Source organism: Salvelinus namaycush, chromosome 37, assembly GCF_016432855.1.
Source record: "Salvelinus namaycush isolate Seneca chromosome 37, SaNama_1.0, whole genome shotgun sequence".
NCBI classification, from domain to species: domain Eukaryota; kingdom Metazoa; phylum Chordata; class Actinopteri; order Salmoniformes; family Salmonidae; genus Salvelinus; species Salvelinus namaycush.
The window spans coordinates 17,000,693-17,023,248 of record NC_052343.1 but is presented as its reverse complement, the minus strand read 5'-3'; the positions used below and the strand labels follow the sequence as shown (position 1 = coordinate 17,023,248).

General features: G+C 45.4%; 1 protein-coding gene across 2 annotated transcripts in view; it reads right to left on the bottom strand.

Annotated features, from left to right (window-relative positions):
- jarid2a (jumonji, AT rich interactive domain 2a) overlaps positions 1–22,556 on the bottom strand; it is a 96,462-nt gene that overhangs the window by 11,349 nt on the left and 62,557 nt on the right. For both annotated transcript variants that reach the window (XM_038977510.1, XM_038977509.1), the window contains exons 5-11: positions 19,435–19,626; positions 12,572–12,777; positions 8,387–9,692; positions 5,314–5,441; positions 4,530–4,931; positions 1,755–1,847; positions 216–334 (exon numbers count right to left, since the gene is read on the bottom strand). In XM_038977510.1, the coding sequence (XP_038833438.1) occupies positions 216–334; positions 1,755–1,847; positions 4,530–4,931; positions 5,314–5,441; positions 8,387–9,692; positions 12,572–12,777; positions 19,435–19,626 (2,446 nt within the window). The remainder of the gene's footprint in view (positions 1–215; positions 335–1,754; positions 1,848–4,529; positions 4,932–5,313; positions 5,442–8,386; positions 9,693–12,571; positions 12,778–19,434; positions 19,627–22,556) is intronic.

Sequence of the window (22,556 nt, the reverse complement as noted above, 5' to 3'; positions counted from 1 at the left end):
GACTGTAAGGTTCCATCCATGTCTTGAGTGGAGACAAGAGAACAGAACACATATTTTATGCATGTCCTTATAGGGTTGTAAAATTCCCCTAACTTTCCCAAAATTCCCAGGTTCTCCAGAAATCCCAGTTAGAAGATTCCAGAAATCAGGAGGGAATAAGCAGGAAATTCAAAATCCTCCAATCATGTGATAGAATAATGCCATTAGGCCCTTACTTTGAAAACGTCTCAGACTTTCCAACTGGGAAGCCACTCCCATGAGTTTTAGTGTCCACTTTCCCACAGTGCACTGCAACATGACAATCCCTCTGCTCCACGATGTTCCAGTACTCCTGCTGCAATCACAGACAGAAACATTATTGCATTAATGTAGATGAAAAAACAAGTAGTGACAGTAGATCACACAGTGGGATGGCTGACAAGAAAGACAAAAGGAGAGAAGAAATATGTCAATGACCTGATCAGTCATCTCCATACTACTTACGGTCCCAGTGGATTATACTACTTATGGTCCCAGTGAATTATACTACTTACGGTCCCAGTGAATTATACTACTTATGGTCCCAGTGAATTATACTACTTATGGTCCCAGTGAATTACACTACTTACGGTCCCAGTGAATTATACTACTTATGGTCCCAGTGAATTATACTACTTATGGTCCCAGTGAATTAACCTACTTATGGTCCCAGTGAATTATACTACTTATGGTCCCAGTGAATTATACTACTTATGGTCCCAGTGAATTACACTACTTACGGTCCCAGTGAATTATACTACTTATGGTCCCAGTGAATTATACTACTTATGGTCCCAGTGAATTAACCTACTTATGGTCCCAGTGAATTATACTACTTATGGTCCCAGTGAATTATACTACTTATGGTCCCAGTGAATTACACTACTTACGGTCCCAGTGAATTATACTACTTATGGTCCCAGTGAATTACACTACTTATGGTCCCAGTGAATTATACTACTGATGGTCCCAGTGAATTATACTACTTATGGTCCCAGTGAATTATACTACTTACGGTCCCTGTGAATTATACTACTTATGGTCCCAGTGAATTATACTACTTACGGTCCCAGTGAATTATACTACTTATGGTCCCAGTGAAATATAGTACTACGGTCCCAGTGAATTATACTACTTATGGTCCCAGTGAAATATAGTACTTATGGTCCCAGTGAAATATAGTACTTACGGTCCCAGTGAATTATACTACTTATGGTCCCAGTGAAATATAGTACTTATGGTCCCAGTGAAATATAGTACTTATGGTCCCAGTGAATTATACTACTTACGGTCCCAGTGAATTATACTACTTATGGTCCCAGTGAAATATAGTACTTATGGTCCCAGTGAAATATAGTACTTATGGTCCCAGTGAATTACACTACTTATGGTCCCAGTGAATTATACTACTTACGGTCCCAGTGAATTATACTACTTACGGTCCCAGTGAATTATACTACTTATGGTCCCAGTGAATTATACTACTTATTCATTATGACTATATGGTTGCATCCCAAATAGCAGGGCCCTGACCAAAAGTAGTGCACTAAGGGCCGATTCAGACTTGAAATAAGTAGACTTAACGTGGATTTATGTCAATAAAATATGGACAAGTCAATTTTTATTTTTATTTATTTAAGTCCATGTTAAGTCAACTTCTCTGAAACCTGAATAGGGCCTTAAGTAGCGCAACCTACGTAGCAGGTATATAACAGTTTGGGATATGTAGACCTTACCTCCACCTCAGCCGTCCCAGGCTCCTTGTTGAAACACATGTTCATAGTATTCCTGGCTGTCCTGTAGAACGTAGTGAGAGAAACCGACTTCCCCTGCCATAGAGAAACACAAAGAGAGGGCTAAGACCTTACGGTCCCTTTCAAGTTCCCTGATATACAGTCAATGTAAAGATTATCACAGCAAATCATCAACACAAACAGAGTGTACGAGCTTATGGACTGAGATGTTTTGATATACTGCCAATCGAATGACACAGAAACACAACCAAAGAGACTAGTAAGACCATACAGGAAGTAGTCTTTTATGTCCCTTGATACACTGTCTCCGTCCCTAATGCCATCCTACTTATAAAGAGGCTCTGGTCAAAAGTAGTGCATTAGAAAAGGGAATAGGAATGTGATTTGGAACGCAACCAACTGTCAATGTAAGGATTATCACAGCCAACCAGATGGGAGAGTTAGTTGAAGAGCCAGACAAAAACAAAAGGCTTTTCTCTGAGAGGGTGAAAACGACATGATACATGTGGATGTCACTGTGCTGCATGACATCATCTTCCTTCCTCTCCCCGCTGCTGCTGCAGCCTCAGCACATTCTGAAGGGGAGTCTTCCATCCAGACGCTTTTCTCAGGTTGCCTCCCAAATGGCACCCTATTCCCTTATCCAAATGGCACCCTACTCCCTTATCCAAATGGCACCCTATTCCCTTATCCAAATGGCACCCTATTCCCTTACCCAAATGGCACCCTATTCCCTTATCCAAATGGCTAACTATTCCCTTATATAGAGTACTACTTTGGATCGGAGCCCTAAGGACCCTGGTTAAAAGTAGTGCACTAGACAGGGAATTGGGCACCATTTGGGACATAAGCTCAGATACACGACAGACAACCGGGCAGGGACAGAGACTGAGAGCCTGTATGAATGTGCCAGGAAAATCCCTGGTTGGTTGGACTACAGTCAGTCACTGTAAGCTTTCCCACATGTGTGCAGGAGATTGCTGTATTTCTTATTATGGCCCAATATATAGATTTCATATGGGCCCAGCTATGCTGGCATTCACAGACAGAATAGTCCCTACGAGCCAGGTTTTAAAAGTAGGAAGTCAAACTGAGAGATGAAACGCTATAAGTAACTGATACTACAGAAGAACTAGCTGATACTACAGGAGAACTGACTGATACTACAGGAGAACTGACTGATATTACAGGAGAACTAACTGATACTACAGGAGAACTAACTGATACTACAGGATAACTGACTGATATTACAGGAGAACTAACTGATACTACAGGAGAACTAACTGATACTACAGTAGAACTAACTGATACTACAGGAAAACTAACTGATACTACAGTAGAACTAACTGATACTACAGGAGAACTAACTGATACTACAGGAGAACTGACTGATACTACAGGAGAACTAAGTGATACTACAGGAGAACTGACTGATACTACAGGAGAACTAACTGATACTACAGGAGAACTAACTGATACTACAGGAGAACTAACTGATACTACAGGAGAACTAACTGATACTACAGTAGAACTAACTGATACTACAGGAGAACTAACTGATACTACAGGAGAACTAACTGATACTATAGGAGAACTAACTGATACTACAGGAGAACTAACTGATACCTCAGGAGAACTAACTGATACTACAGGAGAACTGACTGATACTACAGGAGAACTAACTGATACTACAGGAGAACTAACTGATACTACAGGAGAACTGACTGATACTACAGGAGAACTAACTGATACTACAGGAGAACTAACTGATACTATAGGAGAACTAACTGATACTACAGGAGAACTAACTGATACTACAGGAGAACTAACTGATACTACAGGAGAACTAACTGATACTACAGTAGAACTAACTGATACTACAGGAGAACTAACTGATACTACAGGAGAACTAACTGATACTATAGGAGAACTAACTGATACTACAGGAGAACTAACTGATACTACAGGAGAACTAACTGATACTACAGGAGAACTAACTGATACTACAGGAGAACTAACTGATACTACAGGAGAACTAACTGATACTACAGGAGAACTAACTGATACTACAGGAGAACTGACTGATATTACAGGAGAACTAACTGATACTACAGGAGAACTAACTGATACTACAGGAGAACTAACTGATACTACAGGAGAACTAAGTGATACTGATACTACAGGAGAACTAACTGTAACTGATACTACAGGAGAACTAACTGATACTGATACTACAGGAGAACTAACTGATACTACAGGAGAACTGTAACTGACACTACTGATAAGAGAACTGTGAGCAACAGAAGATCATCATGGAGCATCAAGACAGAAATACTGGCAGTGATAAGTTGACATGGGGTGACGTGTTGTCAAAATGAGGTGTGTGTGTCTGATCGTGTGTGTGGCCTCTGTGCTTGCAGATGTGCAATGACCTATATTAGATGTGAGAGCAACTGAACCAGGGATATTGTAGTTCTGCCTCCAGGCACTAACAGCTATACACACTGTATTGACAGTGCTGCACTGTATTCAATCTGCCCACACACAGCTACCACAGAGCTCATTAACCAATAGACTTAACCAATATAATATTTACACAAGCATTGTGCGTTTTGTAGTGCCTCCACTATGCTTGGGTAATTATTTCTGTCCAGAAAAACTGTCTGTTGTATCACATTTGTTGTGCCAAATGTGTTGTACATCAGTTGTTCAACCTGAGTGTGTACAGGGCCAGAGAAAGGGGCTAACATGACCTACCCTGTATATACACTTGTGCTGGTCGCTAAGAAACTCTTTCTCCTCCTCTGATCCTCCTCTTCCTCCTTTCTTCTCCTGAGAGAACAGTCTCCTCCTGCTGGACCTCAGCCACATGTCCTTCTCCTGTTCCTTCCCCTCTTTCGCTCCTTCCTCCAGGTTCCTGGGCAGGCCGTTCCTCCGGATCACCCCGTTTACCAGGCCATTCTTGGGCTCACAGCGGGGCAGCTGGAGCAGGCTTTGTTGGGAGTCATCTGAGTGGCCCTCCAGGGGCCCTCTCTTCTTCTCCAGCCTCCCCTTCTCCTCCAGCACCTCCCTCTCCAGGCGGATGCGCTCAGCGGGGTCCAGGGAGTCGTAGGACAGTAGGTACTGACAATAGGCCTCCTGCAGCTTGGCCAGACGATCCTGTGGTCGGGTGGTAGGATATTATTACGTTGCAGTTGACAGTTGACAGGGAGGGCAGTGTTAACATCAAATGTCAAAGTGCTATACTTAGCTATGCAGCTAGCTGGGCTGGCTGTTGGTTTTCATCAGAAGTCAATCTCAAATACAAAAGTAAGATGAAAACAAAATGACCCACTTCAGTGTAGATGAAACACTACAAGACACGGATGCCGGAAGGAATTGTTTGTTACAGAACAGCATCATGGTCAACACAAGAGGCTTGAGTACCAAATGGCCCCCTATTCCCTATATAGTAGGCCAGAGCCTTATGGGCCCTGGTCAAAAGCAGTCTACTATATCGAGAATAGGGTGCCATTTATGCAGCCTTGAAGCAGTACAGTACCTGTGCAGTCTTGGGGATACGGAGCTGGTCGGCTAGCTTGTTCCATTTCTTCATGTCGCTGACCTGCTGCATGCCGCCCATGTCGTTGATGAGCTGAAAGAACCGGGCCAGGTCCAACTCACATCCGCCTGGCAGGGAGGGAAGGAGGGGGAGAGGGAGGATATGGAGGAAGAGGAGGGAGAGAGGGAGGATATGGAGGAAGAGGAGGGAGTGAAGGAGGGTGAGAGGGAGGGAGTGAAGGAGGGAGAGAGGGAGGGAGAGAGGGAGGGAGGATAGGGAGGGAGTGAAATTGGGTGAGAGGGAGGATAAGGAGGAAGAGGGAGTGAAGGAGAGAGAGGGAGGGAGGATAGGGAGGGAGTGAAGGAGGGAGGGAGTGAAGGAGGGAGAGAGGGAGGGAGGATAGGGAGGGAGTGAAAGAGGGTGAGAGGGAGGGAGAGAGGGAGAGAGGGAGAGAGGGAGGGAGGGAGTGAAGAAGGGTGAGAGGCATAGGGAGGGAGTGAAGGAGGGAGGGAGTGAAGAAGGGTGAGAGGGAGGGAGGGAGTGAAGGAGGGACCGAGGGAGGATAAGGAGGAAGAGAAGGGAGTGAAGGAGGGTGAGAGGGAGGGAGGTAGTGAAGGAGGGAGCGAGGGAGGATAAGGAGGAAGAGAAGGGAGTGAAGGAGGGTGAGAAGGGAGTGAAGGAGGGTGAGAGGAAGAGAAGGGAGTGAAGGAGGGTGAGAAGGGAGTGAAGGAGGGTGAGAGGAAGAGAAGGGAGTGAAGGAGGGTGAGACAGAACACAGAACAAGGAGGTTAAAACAATGTTCTTTAATCCTGGTTCTGTGAAACCACATGGCTTAATCATGATTGGTTGATTTGTTGTATTAGTACTGGGCTGTTAGTGCTGGGCTGGAACAAAAGCATGCACACCCTGTGGCCCATGACCAAGATAGAAGAACAGGGGTTAAAATGGATATACTGTATGCATCTGGGAGGATATAGAGAGGACCAACAGGGCTGATAAACATGGATTCTGAAAAAGCAGCAACGTTCACTACATTTACAATAAGCTTTCAAACTAATTACAGCCAAATGTTCTAGATGAGAGGCTGTGGATGTTTGATGAATGAATGACTTGGCTCTGTTAGCCAGGACAGCCTGGTTTAGACAGCCATGATCCTGTTTGATGTTGAGGCCCACTCTGACAAAGCAGAGGCCTGTAGGTATTGGAGCCTGAGAGAGAGAATGTATGTGTTCCAAATGGCACCCTATTCCCTATATAACTAATATGGGCCCTGGTCAAAAGTAGTGCACTATATAGGGAATAGTGTGCCATTTGAGACACAGACAGAGTGTAATGTCTCTGCTCCTTCGTTCCTCTCCTTTCCCTCACCATGGGTGCCTGCTGCCTGTAAAATCCCCTTACAGACGTTCCCCATTTGTCACTCACTCACTCACTCACTCACTCACTCACTCACTCACTCACTCACTCACTCACTCACTCACTCACTCACTCACTCACTCACTCACTCACTCACTCACACACACACACACACACACACACACACACACACACACACACACACACACACACACTCACACTCACTCACTCTCACTCACTCTCACTCACTCTCACACAGCTACTGGTCTGGGGGTTGTCAGTGTGTGTGTGTGTGTGTGTGTGTGTGTGTGTGTGAGTGTGTGTGTGAGTGTGTGTATGTGACTGTGTGTGAGCTACACTAGTCGTGTGGTGTGTGTGTGTGTGTGTGTGTGTGTGTGTGTGTGTGTGTGTGTGTGTGTGTGTGTGTGTGTGTGTGTGTGTGTGTGTGTGTGTGCGTGCGTGCGTGCGTGCGTGCGTGCGTGCGTGCGTGCGTGTGTGTGTGTGCGTGTGTCTGTGTCGGGGATCCTGACAACCCCCATCTCTCCCAGTGTAATCTCATCAAAGCTGCCACCTGGCAGAGGAACTGTAATCCTTCCTCACTAGGTAAGGTCAGAGTCAAGGTCTCACTTACAAACACACTAAGAGCAATCAGCAGCAGCCAATGGGCAGGATGGTCAGGATGAGAGGTGGTTCAGAGGTCAGGATAAGAGGTGGTTCAGAGGTCAGGATGAGAGGTAGTTCAGAGGTCAGGATGAGAGGTGGTTCAGAGGTCAGGATGAGAGGTGGTTCAGAGGTCAGGATGAGAGGTGGGTCAGGATGAGTGGTAGGTCAGAGGTCAGGATGAGAGGTAGGTCAGAGGTCAGGTGGAGAGGTGGTTCAGAGGTCAGGATGAGAGGTGGTTCAGAGGTCAGGATGAGGGGGTGGGGGGTCAGAGGTAATTTGGGAGAAGCCTTTTAACCATAGTATAGTTCCCTCAGAAGGAAACCTCTAGCAGCACACTGAATTAACAAGAGGAAACTTCAAACTGTAAAACTTGATAGATAGCCACTCTATATAGAGTTGACATATGTGCTAGAATAAGATGAAACTGTACTAGAATAAGATGAAACTGTACTAGAATAAGATGAAACTGTACTAGAATAAGATGAAACTGTACTAGAATAACATGAAACTGTACTAGAATAACATGAAACTGTACTAGAATAACATGAAACTGTACTAGAATATCATGAAACTGTACTAGAATAACATGAAAATGTACTAGAATAACATGAAAATGTACTAGAATAACATGAAACTGTACTAGAATAACATGAAAATGTACTAGAATAACATGAAACTGTACTAGAATAACATGAAACTGTACGAGAATAAGATGAACATGTACTAGAATAACATGAAACTGTACTAGAATAAGATGAAACTGTACTAGAATAACATGAAACTGTACTAGAATAAGATGAAACTGGCCTCCCGGGTGGCGCAGTGGTCTAGAGCACTGCATCGCAGTGCTAGCTGCGCCACCAGAGTCTCTGGGTTCGCGCCCAGGCTCTGTCGCAGCCGGCCGCGACCGGGAGGTCCTTTTCCCTATTTAGTGCATTACTTTTGACCAGGGTCCATAGGGCCCCCATAGGGCTCTGGTCAAAAGTAGTGTACTATGTAGCAAATAGGGTGCCAGTTGGGATGCACCCTAAGTATCAGTCCTACAGAAATGTACCTATGAGCGGGGGGTCCTCCATGGAGATGCCCTGGGCCTGGAGGTGTTTCCTGATGCAGGCCAGCCGGAGTACATTGGGCCCCCAGCGCCGACCCAGCTTATGGATGTGCTGCACCTGGGTCACAAACCTCATGTCCTCTTTCAGCTTGCACTCTGGCCTCCAGTCCTGAGGAGGAGCCACCCTGCACAGCCCATAGCTCTCTGCCTGCCCCCGCACCGCTTCCACATACACCAGGGGGTCGTGGAACTCCTCCAGGCTGGGTCTGAACACTGGCACCTCGGTTAGGGACAGGGGCGGGGGTGGTGCTGCACCTCTCTTCTCCCCACTCTCCCGCTCTTCCCGCTCTCCCCGCTGCCTCTCTGCTGCTTTAGGCTCTGCTGCTGCTTTAGCCTCTGCTGCTGCTTTAGCCTCTGCTGCTGCTTTAGCCTCTGCTGCTGCTTTAGCCGGGCTGCTGGTGCCTGGTTTCACCTTGGCTGCTGAGGTAGTGGAAGTGGAGGTGGAAGTGCCCTTGGAAGTGACATGGGAAGTGTTCTTGGAAGTGCCCTGGAAAGTTTTCTTAGAAGTAGTGTTCTTAGCTGGTGGTGTAGTATTAGCAGTAGTAGTAGTATTAGCAGTAGGGGGTATGGACTGTGCTTGTCGGGTCAACATCAGCTTGCCAGCGGAGGCTCGTTTGGGTCTTTGCTCCGAGGAGGAAGGTCGGGAGGACGTGACCTTACCAAGATGGCCACCGGACTCCGTCACAGCCTTCTCCTGGACATTGACCTTCCTGCTGCTTCGCGTCTCCGGGGCATTGACCTGCAGTCTAACCTTTTTGACCTCCGGCGAAGACTCCTCAGCCGGGAGCCCCAGACGTCTCTTGGAGTGTCTGACGCCCTCACGCCCCTGCAGTACCTGCTTACCGCCACATCGGCGTGGGTGAAGCTGCCCGTTGACTCGTTGTAGGCAACACCTGCCAGCTGCCTTGTTGGATTGTACCTTCTGTTTGTTGGGAGTCTTTGCATTGCCGCTTGAGAGTTTTCCTGAGTTGGAGTGTGGTGGGCGTGGGTGGCGGCGGGCACTGCCACTGGCAGAGCGCCGTTGCTTCTTCAGGGGTTGGCGAGCTTTGGAGGAGGCTCTTTTGCCCAAGGTGAGTTTGGCCTCTTTGAGAAGTCTGGCTTTGGTGTAGGGGGTGTGGCCCCTGGGAAGCGCTGCGGCTGTGGACTTCACAGTTCTAGACGGCGGTGGTCGGGAAGCCGGGGGCTTTTTGGCACCGGAGTTGTGTACGGTAGCTGACAATACCCGTGACAGCCTGTTCCCTTTTGAAACCTGCAATAGACACAAGGATGATTATCAAAAAGTACATTTTGGAAATCTCACATCATCATCATTTATACCTAGCTCCATCATCATTTATACCTAGCTCCATCATAATTTATACCTAGCTCCATCATCATTTATACCTAGCTCCATCATCATTTATACCTAGCTCCATCATCATTTATACCTAGCTCCATCATCATTTATACCTAGCTCCATCATCATTTATACCTAGCCCCATCATCATTTATACCTAGCTCCATCATCATTTATACCTAGCTCCATCATCATTTATACCTAGCCCCATCATCATTTATACCTAGCTCCATCATCATTTATACCTAGCTCCATCATCATTTGTACCTAGCTCCATCATCATTTATACCTAGCTCCATCATCATTTATACCTAGCTCCATCATCATTTGTACCTAGCTCCATCATCATTTGTACCTAGCTCAATCATCATTTATACCTAGCTCCATCATCATTTGTACCTAGCTCCATCATCATTTATACCTAGCTCCATCATCATTTATACCTAGGTCCATCATCATTTATACCTAGCTCCATCATCATTTATACCTAGCTCCATCATCATTTGTACCTAGCTCCATCATCATTTATACCTAGCTCCATCATCATTTGTACCTAGCTCCATCATCATTTATACCTAGCTCCATCATCATTTATACCTAGCTCCATCATCATTTATACCTAGCTCCAACATCATTTGTACCTAGCTCTATCATCATTTATACCTAGCTCCATCATCATTTGTACCTAGCTCCATCATCATTTGTACCTAGCTCCATTTATACCTCCATTTATACCTAGCTCCATCATCATTTATACCTAGCTCCATCATCATTTATACCTGAGGTACAAATGATGATAGGTACAAATGATGAGGTACAAATGATGATAGAGCTATGATAGAGCTATCATCATTTATACCTAGCTCCATCATCATTTATACCTAGCTCCATCATCATTTATACCTAGCTCTATCATCATTTATACCTAGCTCCATCATCATTTATACCTAGCTCCATCATCATTTATACCTAGCTCCATCATCATTTATACCTAGCTCCATCATCATTTATACCTAGCTCCATCATCATTTATACCTATCTCTATCATCATTTATACCTAGCTCCATCATCATTTATACCTAGCTCCATCATAATTTATACCTAGCTCCATCATCATTTATACCTAGGTCTATCATCATTTATACCTAGCTGTCACGTTCTGACCTTAGTTCCTTTGTTATGTCTTTATTTTAGTTTGGTCAGGGCGTGAGTTGGGGTGGGCATTCTATGTTGTTTTTTCTATGTTTTGTTCTATGGTTATATTTCTATGTGTTTGGCCTAGTATGGTTCTCAATCAGAGGCAGGTGTCAGTCATTGTCTCTGATTGGGAGCCATATTTAGGTAGCCTGTTTTCCTTTGTGTTTTGTGGGTGGTTGTTTTCCTGTGTCTGTGTTTTCCCCATACGGGACTGTTTCGTTTTCGTTTTGTATCATTCACGTTGTTATTTTTGTATTCTTAGTGTCCAGTTATTAAATTGAATATGGACACTTACCACGCTGCGCTTTGGTCCTCACCTCATTCCAACGACAAGCGTTACACTAGCTCCATCATCATTTATACCTAGCTCCATCATCATTTATACCTAGCTCCATCATAATTTATACCTAGCTACATCATCATTTATACCTAGCTCCATCATAATTTATACCTAGCTCTATCATCATTTATACCTAGGTCCAGTATGTCTTCTCCTTCTATATCTATAGCTGCTCTACATTTCATCATTGACCATCGGTCCACGTTTTAACCTGATCATATACAGTAGAGTACAGACTTCAAATCTCCTCTCTTAATGAGGTGTAGTTGATTAGTTCCACACCAAGGTGGACAGGACACCAGACAATCTGTCACCTGTTGGTTTGCCAAGGATAAGGTGAGGTTTCTGGCATCCCTCCTATATAACAGCAGATGCACAAAGGAGATCAGGTTTGTGTCCCAAATGGCATCCTAATCCCTAGATAGTGCCCTACTTTTGTCCAGAGCCCATAGGGCACCAATCAAAAGTAGTGCACTACATAGGGGATAGGGTGCCATTTGGATCACAACCTGAATGAAGGAAGACCCAAATTGGAATGTGTTTGAAATAGCACTCATGCTAAATATTCTTAATGACGTATGTCTGCCAAGGTTATGTACATGAAGCCAGTAACTGTCAGTATTATTCCTCTGCATAAAGGTGTCTGTGTGTGTGTGTGTCGGGGAGGGGCTGAGCGTTGCTGGGAAGAATGAGGGAACCATCCCACTCCGCCCACCAGAGGGCATCACTGCTCCCAGTTGCCATACAGAACAATGTGACTATGTCAGCAGTGTAGTGGTGGAGTTTCCACCATATTGCTTCCTTAAACCTTACAGATCAGATTTGTAAATGTTGAGGGGTTAGTTACGGCCGAGGGGAAGGGGAAGTCTGGTTTGAGAGATAGAGAGAGTGAGAGAGAATTAGGGGGAGAGAGAGAGAGAGAGTTAGGGGGAGAGAGAGAGAGAGAGAGAAAGGTCAGCATGTCTGTAGCCAACAGGAAGCTGTACCAGGAGGACAGGAAATGTAAACCCTCCAGCAGTGACAGAATACTGGGGCCAACACTAACAGACTGGCACGCTGGCATCAGACCATTGAGATACACACTTAATCTGTCCCGAAAGGCACCCTATTCTCTATATAGTACACCACTTTTGTCCAGAGCCCTATAGGCCTTGGTCAAGGGTAGTACACTACATGGAGAATATTCAATAGAGTGCCATTTGGGATTCAGCCCAGGTACTCTCCATCCCAGGCCATCTGTGTCTCCCTGGTGTACCTGCTTTGGGTGCTCCTGGGTGGGTCTGCTGTGGCGAAGACTGTGGGTGGTGCTGGAGGTCCTGGCTGGGGGTCCTGTAGAGGTCCTGTGGTTCTCCCTCCGGGCCTCTCCCCTCTCAGCCCTCTCTCTGGCCTGGATAGCCTCTCTCCCTCTGGGCCTCAGGAAGAGCTCCTTCCCCCGTAAGGACCTGCAGTGGCCATTCAACACTGGAACACAGAATGAGAACGATGAAATGTATGGACTGTTTACCATGTTTTCAACATCAGTTTTACAACTTTTCTGTTTACTCTATCCTTACATTAACCTTGAACGTGGTGTGGCCAAAGCCACATCCACACTGAATGTGTGTGCAGCTATTATTAACAAACCATAAATACCATACTAAATGGACAAACAAAAGTAGGCTAGCTACTCAAACTATGCAGAAGCTTCTCAGATAAACCATATTTCACACTTGAATAATATACGGAAGACAATGCCTAAGCTGATAACTATGATAGCAGTGTCAGTCTATCTGTCATGTGTGTTAAGAGCTGTGTGTTAATTCAACGTCTAATCCACGTTGGTTCAACGTAATTTCATTGAATTGACGTGGAAACAACATTGATTCAACCAGTGTGTTCTCAGTGGGATGCAACTGTCAATCCGTTATGATATGTCTATTAGAGGTCGACCTCTAATGTCTATATTTGTTTTATGTCTGTTACAGTTACAGGTACATTATTATTCCAAAGTAACTTGAAAAGACTGAGCTTTGAAAAGACAGAGCTTTGAAAAGACAGAGCTTTGAAAAGACAGAGCTTTGAAAAGACAGTGCTTTGAAAAGACAGTACATTGAAAAGACTGTGCTTTGAAAAGACAGTACATTGAAAAGACAGTACATTGAAAAGACAGTACATTGAAAAGACAGTACATTGAAAAGACAGTACATTGAAAAGACAGTACATTGAAAAGACAGTACGTTGAAAAGACTGTGCTTAATCAAATCAGTTAAAAAGCTTTCAGTGACTCACTGTGATGCTCCCAGAAGTGTCATTCTAACAAACACCTATTTGAACAGTGACAAATACCATTTCTTTACAATGCTTTAATTTCAACGGCACTCAATATCTCTTTGAAAAAAGGAACAAAATACATCAAGTACCACCCAAGGTTATATTAAAATCTAAAATCCATTTAAATATCCTGCAGCTTTCAAACTCCAAGTACTGTTATGATAGGCCTACTGAAAAGAAAGTGTCCGATGTTGGAAAGTAAGATTATAGTGAAACAGAGAAATAGTGTTTGTTGGGTCAGTTAATCAGTGAAAAGTGCTCTATATCTGCCTGAGGGAGCTGTATTTTACTCTAAACAGTTGGCCTCCCGCCAGTGCAGCATATTAAAGTGTCCTACTTGGCACAAGCTCTAGCTGGGAGAAGTCTCTGGTTCCCTCAACGTGTGTAGGACCAACACTCTGGCTCCGGGTAACGTTTGGCTTTCCCACAGAGCACTTTTCAGCACCCACACACACACACTCACACCCTCTGTATACAGTACACACACTCACACCCTCTGTATACAGTACACACACGCTCACACACAAACAAATGCTCACACACACATCCCTTCCCGAACTCTGGCCAAGCTGATTTAAGTCCAACATGTAGACAAGCACTCCTCCTCCTCCTCCTCCATCCATCATATTTGACAGAATAAACATGAGCTCAACTTTTGACCTCCACAGTAAGTTTCTCTCTCTCTGTAAGGTGGTGTCAGTGCTAAGCTGTATGTGTAGGGAGTCTAGTTGCTCCAGGATTCCTGCTGAGTTGACTGCAGTCTCTGGTTTCACCCCCCATACATACTACTGACTGTCTGCACAAGACCTAGCATGTTCACATCCGTCCTAAGACACGCTTCCTCAAACACTGTGCTCTACTCTGGCTGTGTCCCAAATGGCAGACTATTACCTTTATAGTGACCAGGGCCCATAGGTCAAAAACTAAGGGCTCTGGTTAAAATGTGTGCACTATTTTACCTTTATTTAACTAGGCAAGTCAGTTAAGAACAAATTCTTATTTTCAATGACGGCCTAGGATCAGTGGGTTAACTGCCTTTTTCAGGGGCAGAACAACAGATTTTTACCTTGTCAGCTCAGGGATTCGGTCTTGCAACCTTTCGGTTACTAGTCCAATGCTCTAACCACTAGGCTACCTACCGGCTACCTGCCGCACTATAAAGGGAATAGGGTGATGGGACCTGGTTAAATGTAGTGCACTATGAAGGGAATAGGGTGCCATTTGTGACTCGGACCATAGAACAACCGAGGGCAGAGGAGAGGAGGAGGTCTATATATGCCCAACCATAGGTTCTATATGGAACTCTATATGCCCAACCATAGGTTCTATATGGAACTCTATATGTCCAACCATAGGTTCTATATGGAACTCTATATGCCCAACCATAGGTTCTATATGGAACTCTATATGTCCAACCATAGGTTCTATATGGAACTCTATATGTCCAACCATAGGTTCTATATGGAACTCTATATGTCCAACCATAGGTTCTATATGGAACTCTATATGTCCAACCATGGGTTCTATATGGAACTTTTTATGTCCAACCATGGGTTCTATATGGAACTCTATATGTCCAACCATAGGTTCTATATGGAACTCTATATGTCCAACCATAGGTTCTATATGGAACTCTATATGTCCAACCATAGGTTCTATATGGAACTCTATATGTATACTGTACAAACATGGCTGCTCCTTTAAGACGATTGGCCCTGGGCGAGGTCTGGTGAGAGCTGCTGCACCTTTAAGACCCATGGCCCTGGGTGAGAGCTGCTGCACCTTTAAGACCCATGGCCCTGGGTGAGAGCTGCTGCACCTTTAAGACCCATGGCCCTGGGTGAGAGCTGCTGCTCCTTTAAGACCCATGGCCCTGTGTGAGGTCTGGGTGAGAACTGCTGCTCCTTTAAGACCCATGGCCCTGGGTGAGCTCTGGGTGAGAACTGTGTATACTTTGCTTCAGTAGAAGTGAAAAATGCCTGGTGCTATGCATACATGGTGTGTGTGTGTGTGTGTGTGTGTGTGTGTGTGTGTGTGTGTGTGTGTGTGTGTGTGTGTGTGTGTGTGTGTGTGTGTGTGTGTGTGTGTGTGTGTGTGTGTGTGTGTGTGTGTGTGTGTGTGTAAAGGGAGGATGATGGAGCTCTGTTTGTGGACGCGGATCACTGAGTACATGGTTTGCTTCCTGAATGGCACCCTGTTCCCTATGTAGTGCACTACTTTTGGCCTGGGCCCAGGTTAAAAGTAGTGCACTATAGAGTTGGTAGATCAGTAGTGTGTACCAAAACAACATGGTAGATCAGTAGTGTGTACCAAAACAACATGGTAGATCAGTAGTGTGTGCCAAAACAACATGGTAGATCAGTAGTGAGTACCAAAACAACATGGTAGATCAGTAGTGAATACCAAAACAACATGGAGATCAGTAGTGAGTACCAAAACAACATGGTATATCAGTAGTGTGTACCAAAACAACATGGTATATCAGTAGTGTGTACCAAAACAACATGGTAGATCAGTAGTGTGTACCAAAACAACATGGTAGATCAGTAGTGTGTACCAAAACAACATGGTAGATCAGTAGTGAGTACCAAAACAACATGGTATATCAGTAGTGTGTACCAAAACAACATGGAGATCAGTAGTGTGTACCAAAACAACATGGTAGATCAGTAGTGTGTACCAAAACAACATGGTAGATCAGTAGTGAGTACCAAAACATGGTAGATCAGTAGTGTGTACCAAAACAACATGGTAGATCAGTAGTGAGTACCAAAACAACATGGTAGATCAGTAGTGTGTACCAAAACAACATGGTAGATCAGTAGTGTGTACCAAAACAACATGGTAGATCAGTAGTGTGTACCAAAACAACATGGAGATCAGTAGTGAGTACCAAAACATGGTAGATCAGTAGTGAGTACCAAAACAACATGGAGATCAGTAGTGAGTACCAAAACATGGTAGATCAGTAGTGTGTACCAAAACAACATGGAGATCAGTAGTGAGTACCAAAACAACATGGAGATCAGTAGTGAGTACCAAAACAACATGGAGATCAGTAGTGAGTACCAAAACATGGTAGATCAGTAGTGTGTACCAAAACAACATGGTAGATCAGTAGTGTGTACCAAAACAACATGGTAGATCAGTAGTGTGTACCAAAACAACATGGAGATCAGTAGTGTGTACCAAAACAACATGGTAGATCAGTAGTGAGTACCAAAACAACATGGAGATCAGTAGTGTGTACCAAAACAACATGGTATATCAGTAGTGAGTACCAAAACAACATGGTAGATCAGTAGTGAGTACCAAAACAACATGGAGATCAGTAGTGTGTACCAAAACAACATGATAGATCAGTAGTGTGTACCAAAACAACATGGTACATCAGTAGTGAGTACCAAAACAACATGGTAGATCAGTAGTGTGTACCAAAACAACATGGAGATCAGTAGTGAGTACCAAAACATGGTAGATCAGTAGTGAGTACCAAAACAACATGGAGATCAGTAGTGAGTACCAAAACATGGTAGATCAGTAGTGAGTACCAAAACATGGTAGATCAGTAGTGAGTACCAAAACATGGTAGATCAGTAGTGTGTACCAAAACAACATGGAGATCAGTAGTGAGTACCAAAACATGGTAGATCAGTAGTGAGTACCAAAACAACATGGAGATCAGTAGTGAGTACCAAAACATGGTAGATCAGTAGTGAGTACCAAAACATGGTAGATCAGTAGTGAGTACCAAAACATGGTAGATCAGTAGTGTGTACCAAAACAACATGGTAGATCAGTAGTGAGTACCAAAACAACATGGTAGATCAGTAGTGTGTACCAAAACAACATGGTAGATCAGTAGTGAGTACCAAAACAACATGGAGATCAGTAGTGAGTACCAAAACATGGTAGATCAGTAGTGAGTACCAAAACATGGTAGATCAGTAGTGAGTACCAAAACATGGTAGATCAGTAGTGTGTACCAAAACAACATGGTAGATCAGTAGTGTGTACCAAAACAACATGGTAGATCAGTAGTGTGTACCAAAACAACATGGTATATCAGTAGTGTGTACCAAAACAACATGGAGATCACTAGTGTGTACCAAAACAACATGGTAGATCAGTAGTGTGTACCAAAACAACATGTAGATCAGTAGTGAGTACCAAAACAACATGGTAGATCAGTAGTGAATACCAAAACAACATGGTAGATCAGTAGTGAATACCAAAACAACATGGTAGATCAGTAGTGTGTACCAAAACAACATGGAGATCAGTAGTGTGTACCAAAACAACATGTAGATCAGTAGTGTGTACCAAAACAACATGGTAGATCAGTAGTGAGTACCAAAACAACATGGTAGATCAGTAGTGAGTACCAAAACAACATGGTAGATCAGTAGTGTGTACCAAAACAACATGTAGATCAGTAGTGTGTACCAAAACAACATGTAGATCAGTAGTGAGTACCAAAACAACATGGTAGATCCGTAGTGAGTACCAAAACAACATGGTAGATCCGTAGTGAGTACCAAAACAACATGGAGATCAGTAGTGAGTACCAAAACAACATGGTAGATCAGTAGTGTGTACCAAAACAACATGGTAGATCAGTAGTGAGTACCAAAACAACATGGAGATCAGTAGTGTGTACCAAAACAACATGGTAGATCAGTAGTGAGTACCAAAACAACATGGAGATCAGTAGTGAGTACCAAAACAACATGGAGATCAGTAGTGAGTACCAAAACAACATGGTAGATCAGTAGTGAGTACCAAAACAACATGGAGATCAGTAGTGAGTACCAAAACAACATGGAGATCAGTAGTGAGTACCAAAACAACATGGAGATCAGTAGTGAGTACCAAAACAACATGGTAGATCAGTAGTGAGTACCAAAACAACATGGAGATCAGTAGTGAGTACCAAAACAACATGGTAGATCAGTAGTGAGTACCAAAACAACATGGAGATCAGTAGTGAGTACCAAAACAACATGGTAGATCAGTAGTGAGTACCAAAACAACATGGTAGATCAGTAGTGTGTACCAAAACAACATGGTAGATCAGTAGTGAATACCAAAACAACATGGAGATCAGTAGTGTGTACCAAAACAACATGGAGATCAGTAGTGTGTACCAAAACAACATGGAGATCAGTAGTGAATACCAAAACAACATGGTAGATCAGTAGTGAGTACCAAAACAACATGGAGATCAGTAGTGAGTACCAAAACAACATGGTAGATCAGTAGTGAGTACCAAAACAACATGGAGATCAGTAGTGTGTACCAAAACAACATGGTAGATCAGTAGTGAATACCAAAACAACATGGAGATCAGTAGTGAGTACCAAAACAACATGGAGATCAGTAGTGAGTACCAAAACAACATGGAGATCAGTAGTGAGTACCAAAACAACATGGAGATCAGTAGTGAGTACCAAAACAACATGGAGATCAGTAGTGAGTACCAAAACAACATGGTATATCAGTAGTGTGTACCAAAACAACATGTAGATCAGTAGTGAGTACCAAAACAACATGGAGATCAGTAGTGAGTACCAAAACAACATGGAGATCAGTAGTGAGTACCAAAACAACATGGAGATCAGTAGTGAGTACCAAAACAACATGGTATATCAGTAGTGTGTACCAAAACAACATGTAGATCAGTAGTGAGTACCAAAACAACATGGAGATCAGTAGTGAGTACCAAAACAACATGGAGATCAGTAGTGAGTACCAAAACAACATGGAGATCAGTAGTGAGTACCAAAACAACATGGAGATCAGTAGTACCATGTCCATTGGAGACCTTCTTCCCCGGCGTTGTTTTGTTTTTCCGCTGTGAGGACAGACAGGAAGTTGAGTTGTGGCTGTGAGCTGACATCCTGTCGTCACACTCCTCCTCTTCATCATCTTCATCCTCCAGATCCACATCATCCTGGGCACTCCCAAAGTACGCCATGTTGCCTGGCAACGCAGCCGAGCCTGAGAGGGAGGATGGGAGGGAGGAGAGTAGAGAGGGGGTGCACAGACAGAGGGATGGGCATGGAGGAAGAGAGGGACAGAGAGAGGGAAACAGATGCCTTTAGAAAGGAGTCTGCAGCACACAACTGAACCGATATTACCACTAGCCGTAGCAACAACAACATTCATTTATTGCAACTCAAAGAATCAACACATTTTGACGTAGAGATACTCAACACAATGATGAAGAGCTCTTGTTGCAGTATGACTTGGTTTGAGGCCCTTGTTGGCATGGAAAATGCCAACAAGGTCGACTTGGTCGACACCCAACTTGGTCGACACCCAGCAGGTGATCACATGGCCACACCGACACGGTGTGTTAGGTGCTTTACTCATCTCCATCCATGCTACCCACCTCCCTCCTCATCTCCATCCATACTACCCACCTCCCTCCTCATCTCCATCCACGCTACCCACCTCCCTCCTCATCTCCATCCATACTACCCACCTCCCTCCTCATCTCCATCCACACTACCCACCTCCCTCCTCATCTCCATCCATACTACCCACCTCCCTCCTCATCTCCATCCATACTACCCACCTCCCTCCTCATCTCCATCCATACTACCCACCTCATCTCCATCCATACTACCCACATCCCTCCTCAACTCCATCCACACTACCCACCTCCCTCCTCATCTCCATCCACACTACCCACCTCCCTCCTCATCTCCATCCATACTACCCACCTCCCTCCTCATCTCCATCCATACTACCCACCTCCCTCCTCATCTCCATCCATACTACCCACCTCCCTCCTCATCTCCATCCATACTACCCACCTCCCTCCTCATAGTTCCATCCACACTACCCACCTCCCTCCTCAACTCAATCCACACTACCCACCTCCCACCTCATCTCCATCCACGCTACCCACCTCCCTCCTCAACTCCACCCACACTACCCACCTCCCTCCTCATCTCCATCCATACTACCCACCTCCCTCCTCATCTCCATCCATACTACCCACCTCCCTCCTCATCTCCATCCACACTACCCACCTCCCTCCTCATCTCCATCCATACTACCCACCTCCCTCCTCATCTCCATCCATACTACCCACCTCCCTCCTCATCTCCATCCATACTACCCACCTCCCTCCTCATCTCCATCCACACTACCCACCTCCCTCCTCATCTCCATCCACACTACCCACCTCCCTCCTCAACTCCACCCACACTACCCACCTCCCTCCTCATCTCCATCCATACTACCCACCTCCCTCCTCATCTCCATCCACACTACCCACCTCCCTCCTCATCTCCATCCACACTACCCACCTCCCTCCTCATCTCCATCCATACTACCCACCTCCCTCCTCATCTCCAACCACACTACCCACCTCCCTCCTCATCTCCATCCATACTACCCACCTCCCTCCTCATCTCCATCCATGCTACCCACCTCCCAGCTCATCTCCATCCATACTACCCACCTCCCTCCTCATCTCCATCCATACTACCCACCTCCCTCCTCATCTCCATCCATACTACCCACCTCCCTCCTCATCTCCATCCATACTACCCACCTCCCTCCTCATCTCCATCCATACTAACCACCTCCCTCCTCAACTCCATCCACACTACCCACCTCCCTCCTCATCTCCATCCATACTACCCACCTCCCTCCTCATCTCCATCCACACTACCCACCTCCCTCCTCATCTCCATCCACACTACCCACCTCCCTCCTCATCTCCATCCATACTACCCACCTCCCTCATACTACCCACCTCCCTCCTCATCTCCATCACACTACCCACCTCCCTCCTCATCTCCATCCATACTACCCACCTCCTCCTCATCTACTCATCTCCTCCATACTACCCCCCTCCCTCCTCATCTCCATCCACACTACCCCCCTCCCTCCTCATCTCCATCCATACTACCCCCCTCCCTCCTCATCTCCATCCATACTACCCACCTCCCTCCTCATCTCCATCCATACTAACCCCACCTCCTCCTCATCTCCATCCATACTACCCACCTCCCTCCTCATCTCCATCCACTACTACCCACCTCCCTCCTCATCTCCATCCATACTACCCACCTCCCTCCTCATCTCCATCCATACTACCCACCTCCCTCCTCACCCCATCCATACTACCCACCTCCCTCCTCATCTCCATCCATACTACCCACCTCCCTCCTCATCTCCATCCATACTACCCACCTCCCTCCTCATCTCCATCCATACTCCCCACTCCCTCCTCATCTCCATCCATACTACCCACCTCCCTCCTCATCTCCATCCATACTACCCACCTCCCTCCTCATCTCCATCCATACTACCCACCTCCCTCCTCATCTCCATCCATACTACCCACCTCCCTCCTCATCTCCATCCATACTACCCACCTCCCTCCTCATCTCCATCCATACTACCCACCTCCTCCTCATCTCCATCCATACTACCCACCTCCCTCCTCATCTCCATCCATACTACCCACCTCCCTCACTCACATCTACCCACCTCCCTCCTCATCTCCAGCCACACTAACCCACCTTCCCTCCTCATCTCCATCCATACTAACCCCACCTCCCTCCCTCATCTCCATCATACTAACCCACCTCCCTCCTCATCTCCATCCATACATACCCACGATCCCTCACCTCAATCATCATCCACAACTACGCCACATCATCCCTCATCTAACTCAATCCACACTACCCACCTCCATCCTCAATCTCCATCCATACTACCCACCTCCCTCCTCATCATCCATCCATACTAACCCACCTCCCTCCTCATCTCCATCCATACTACCCACCCTCCCTCCTCATCTCCATCCATACTACCCACCTCCCTCATCAGTTCCATCCATACTACCCACCTCCCGCCTCATATCAATCCACACTACCCACCTCCACCTCAGCTCCATCCACGACAAC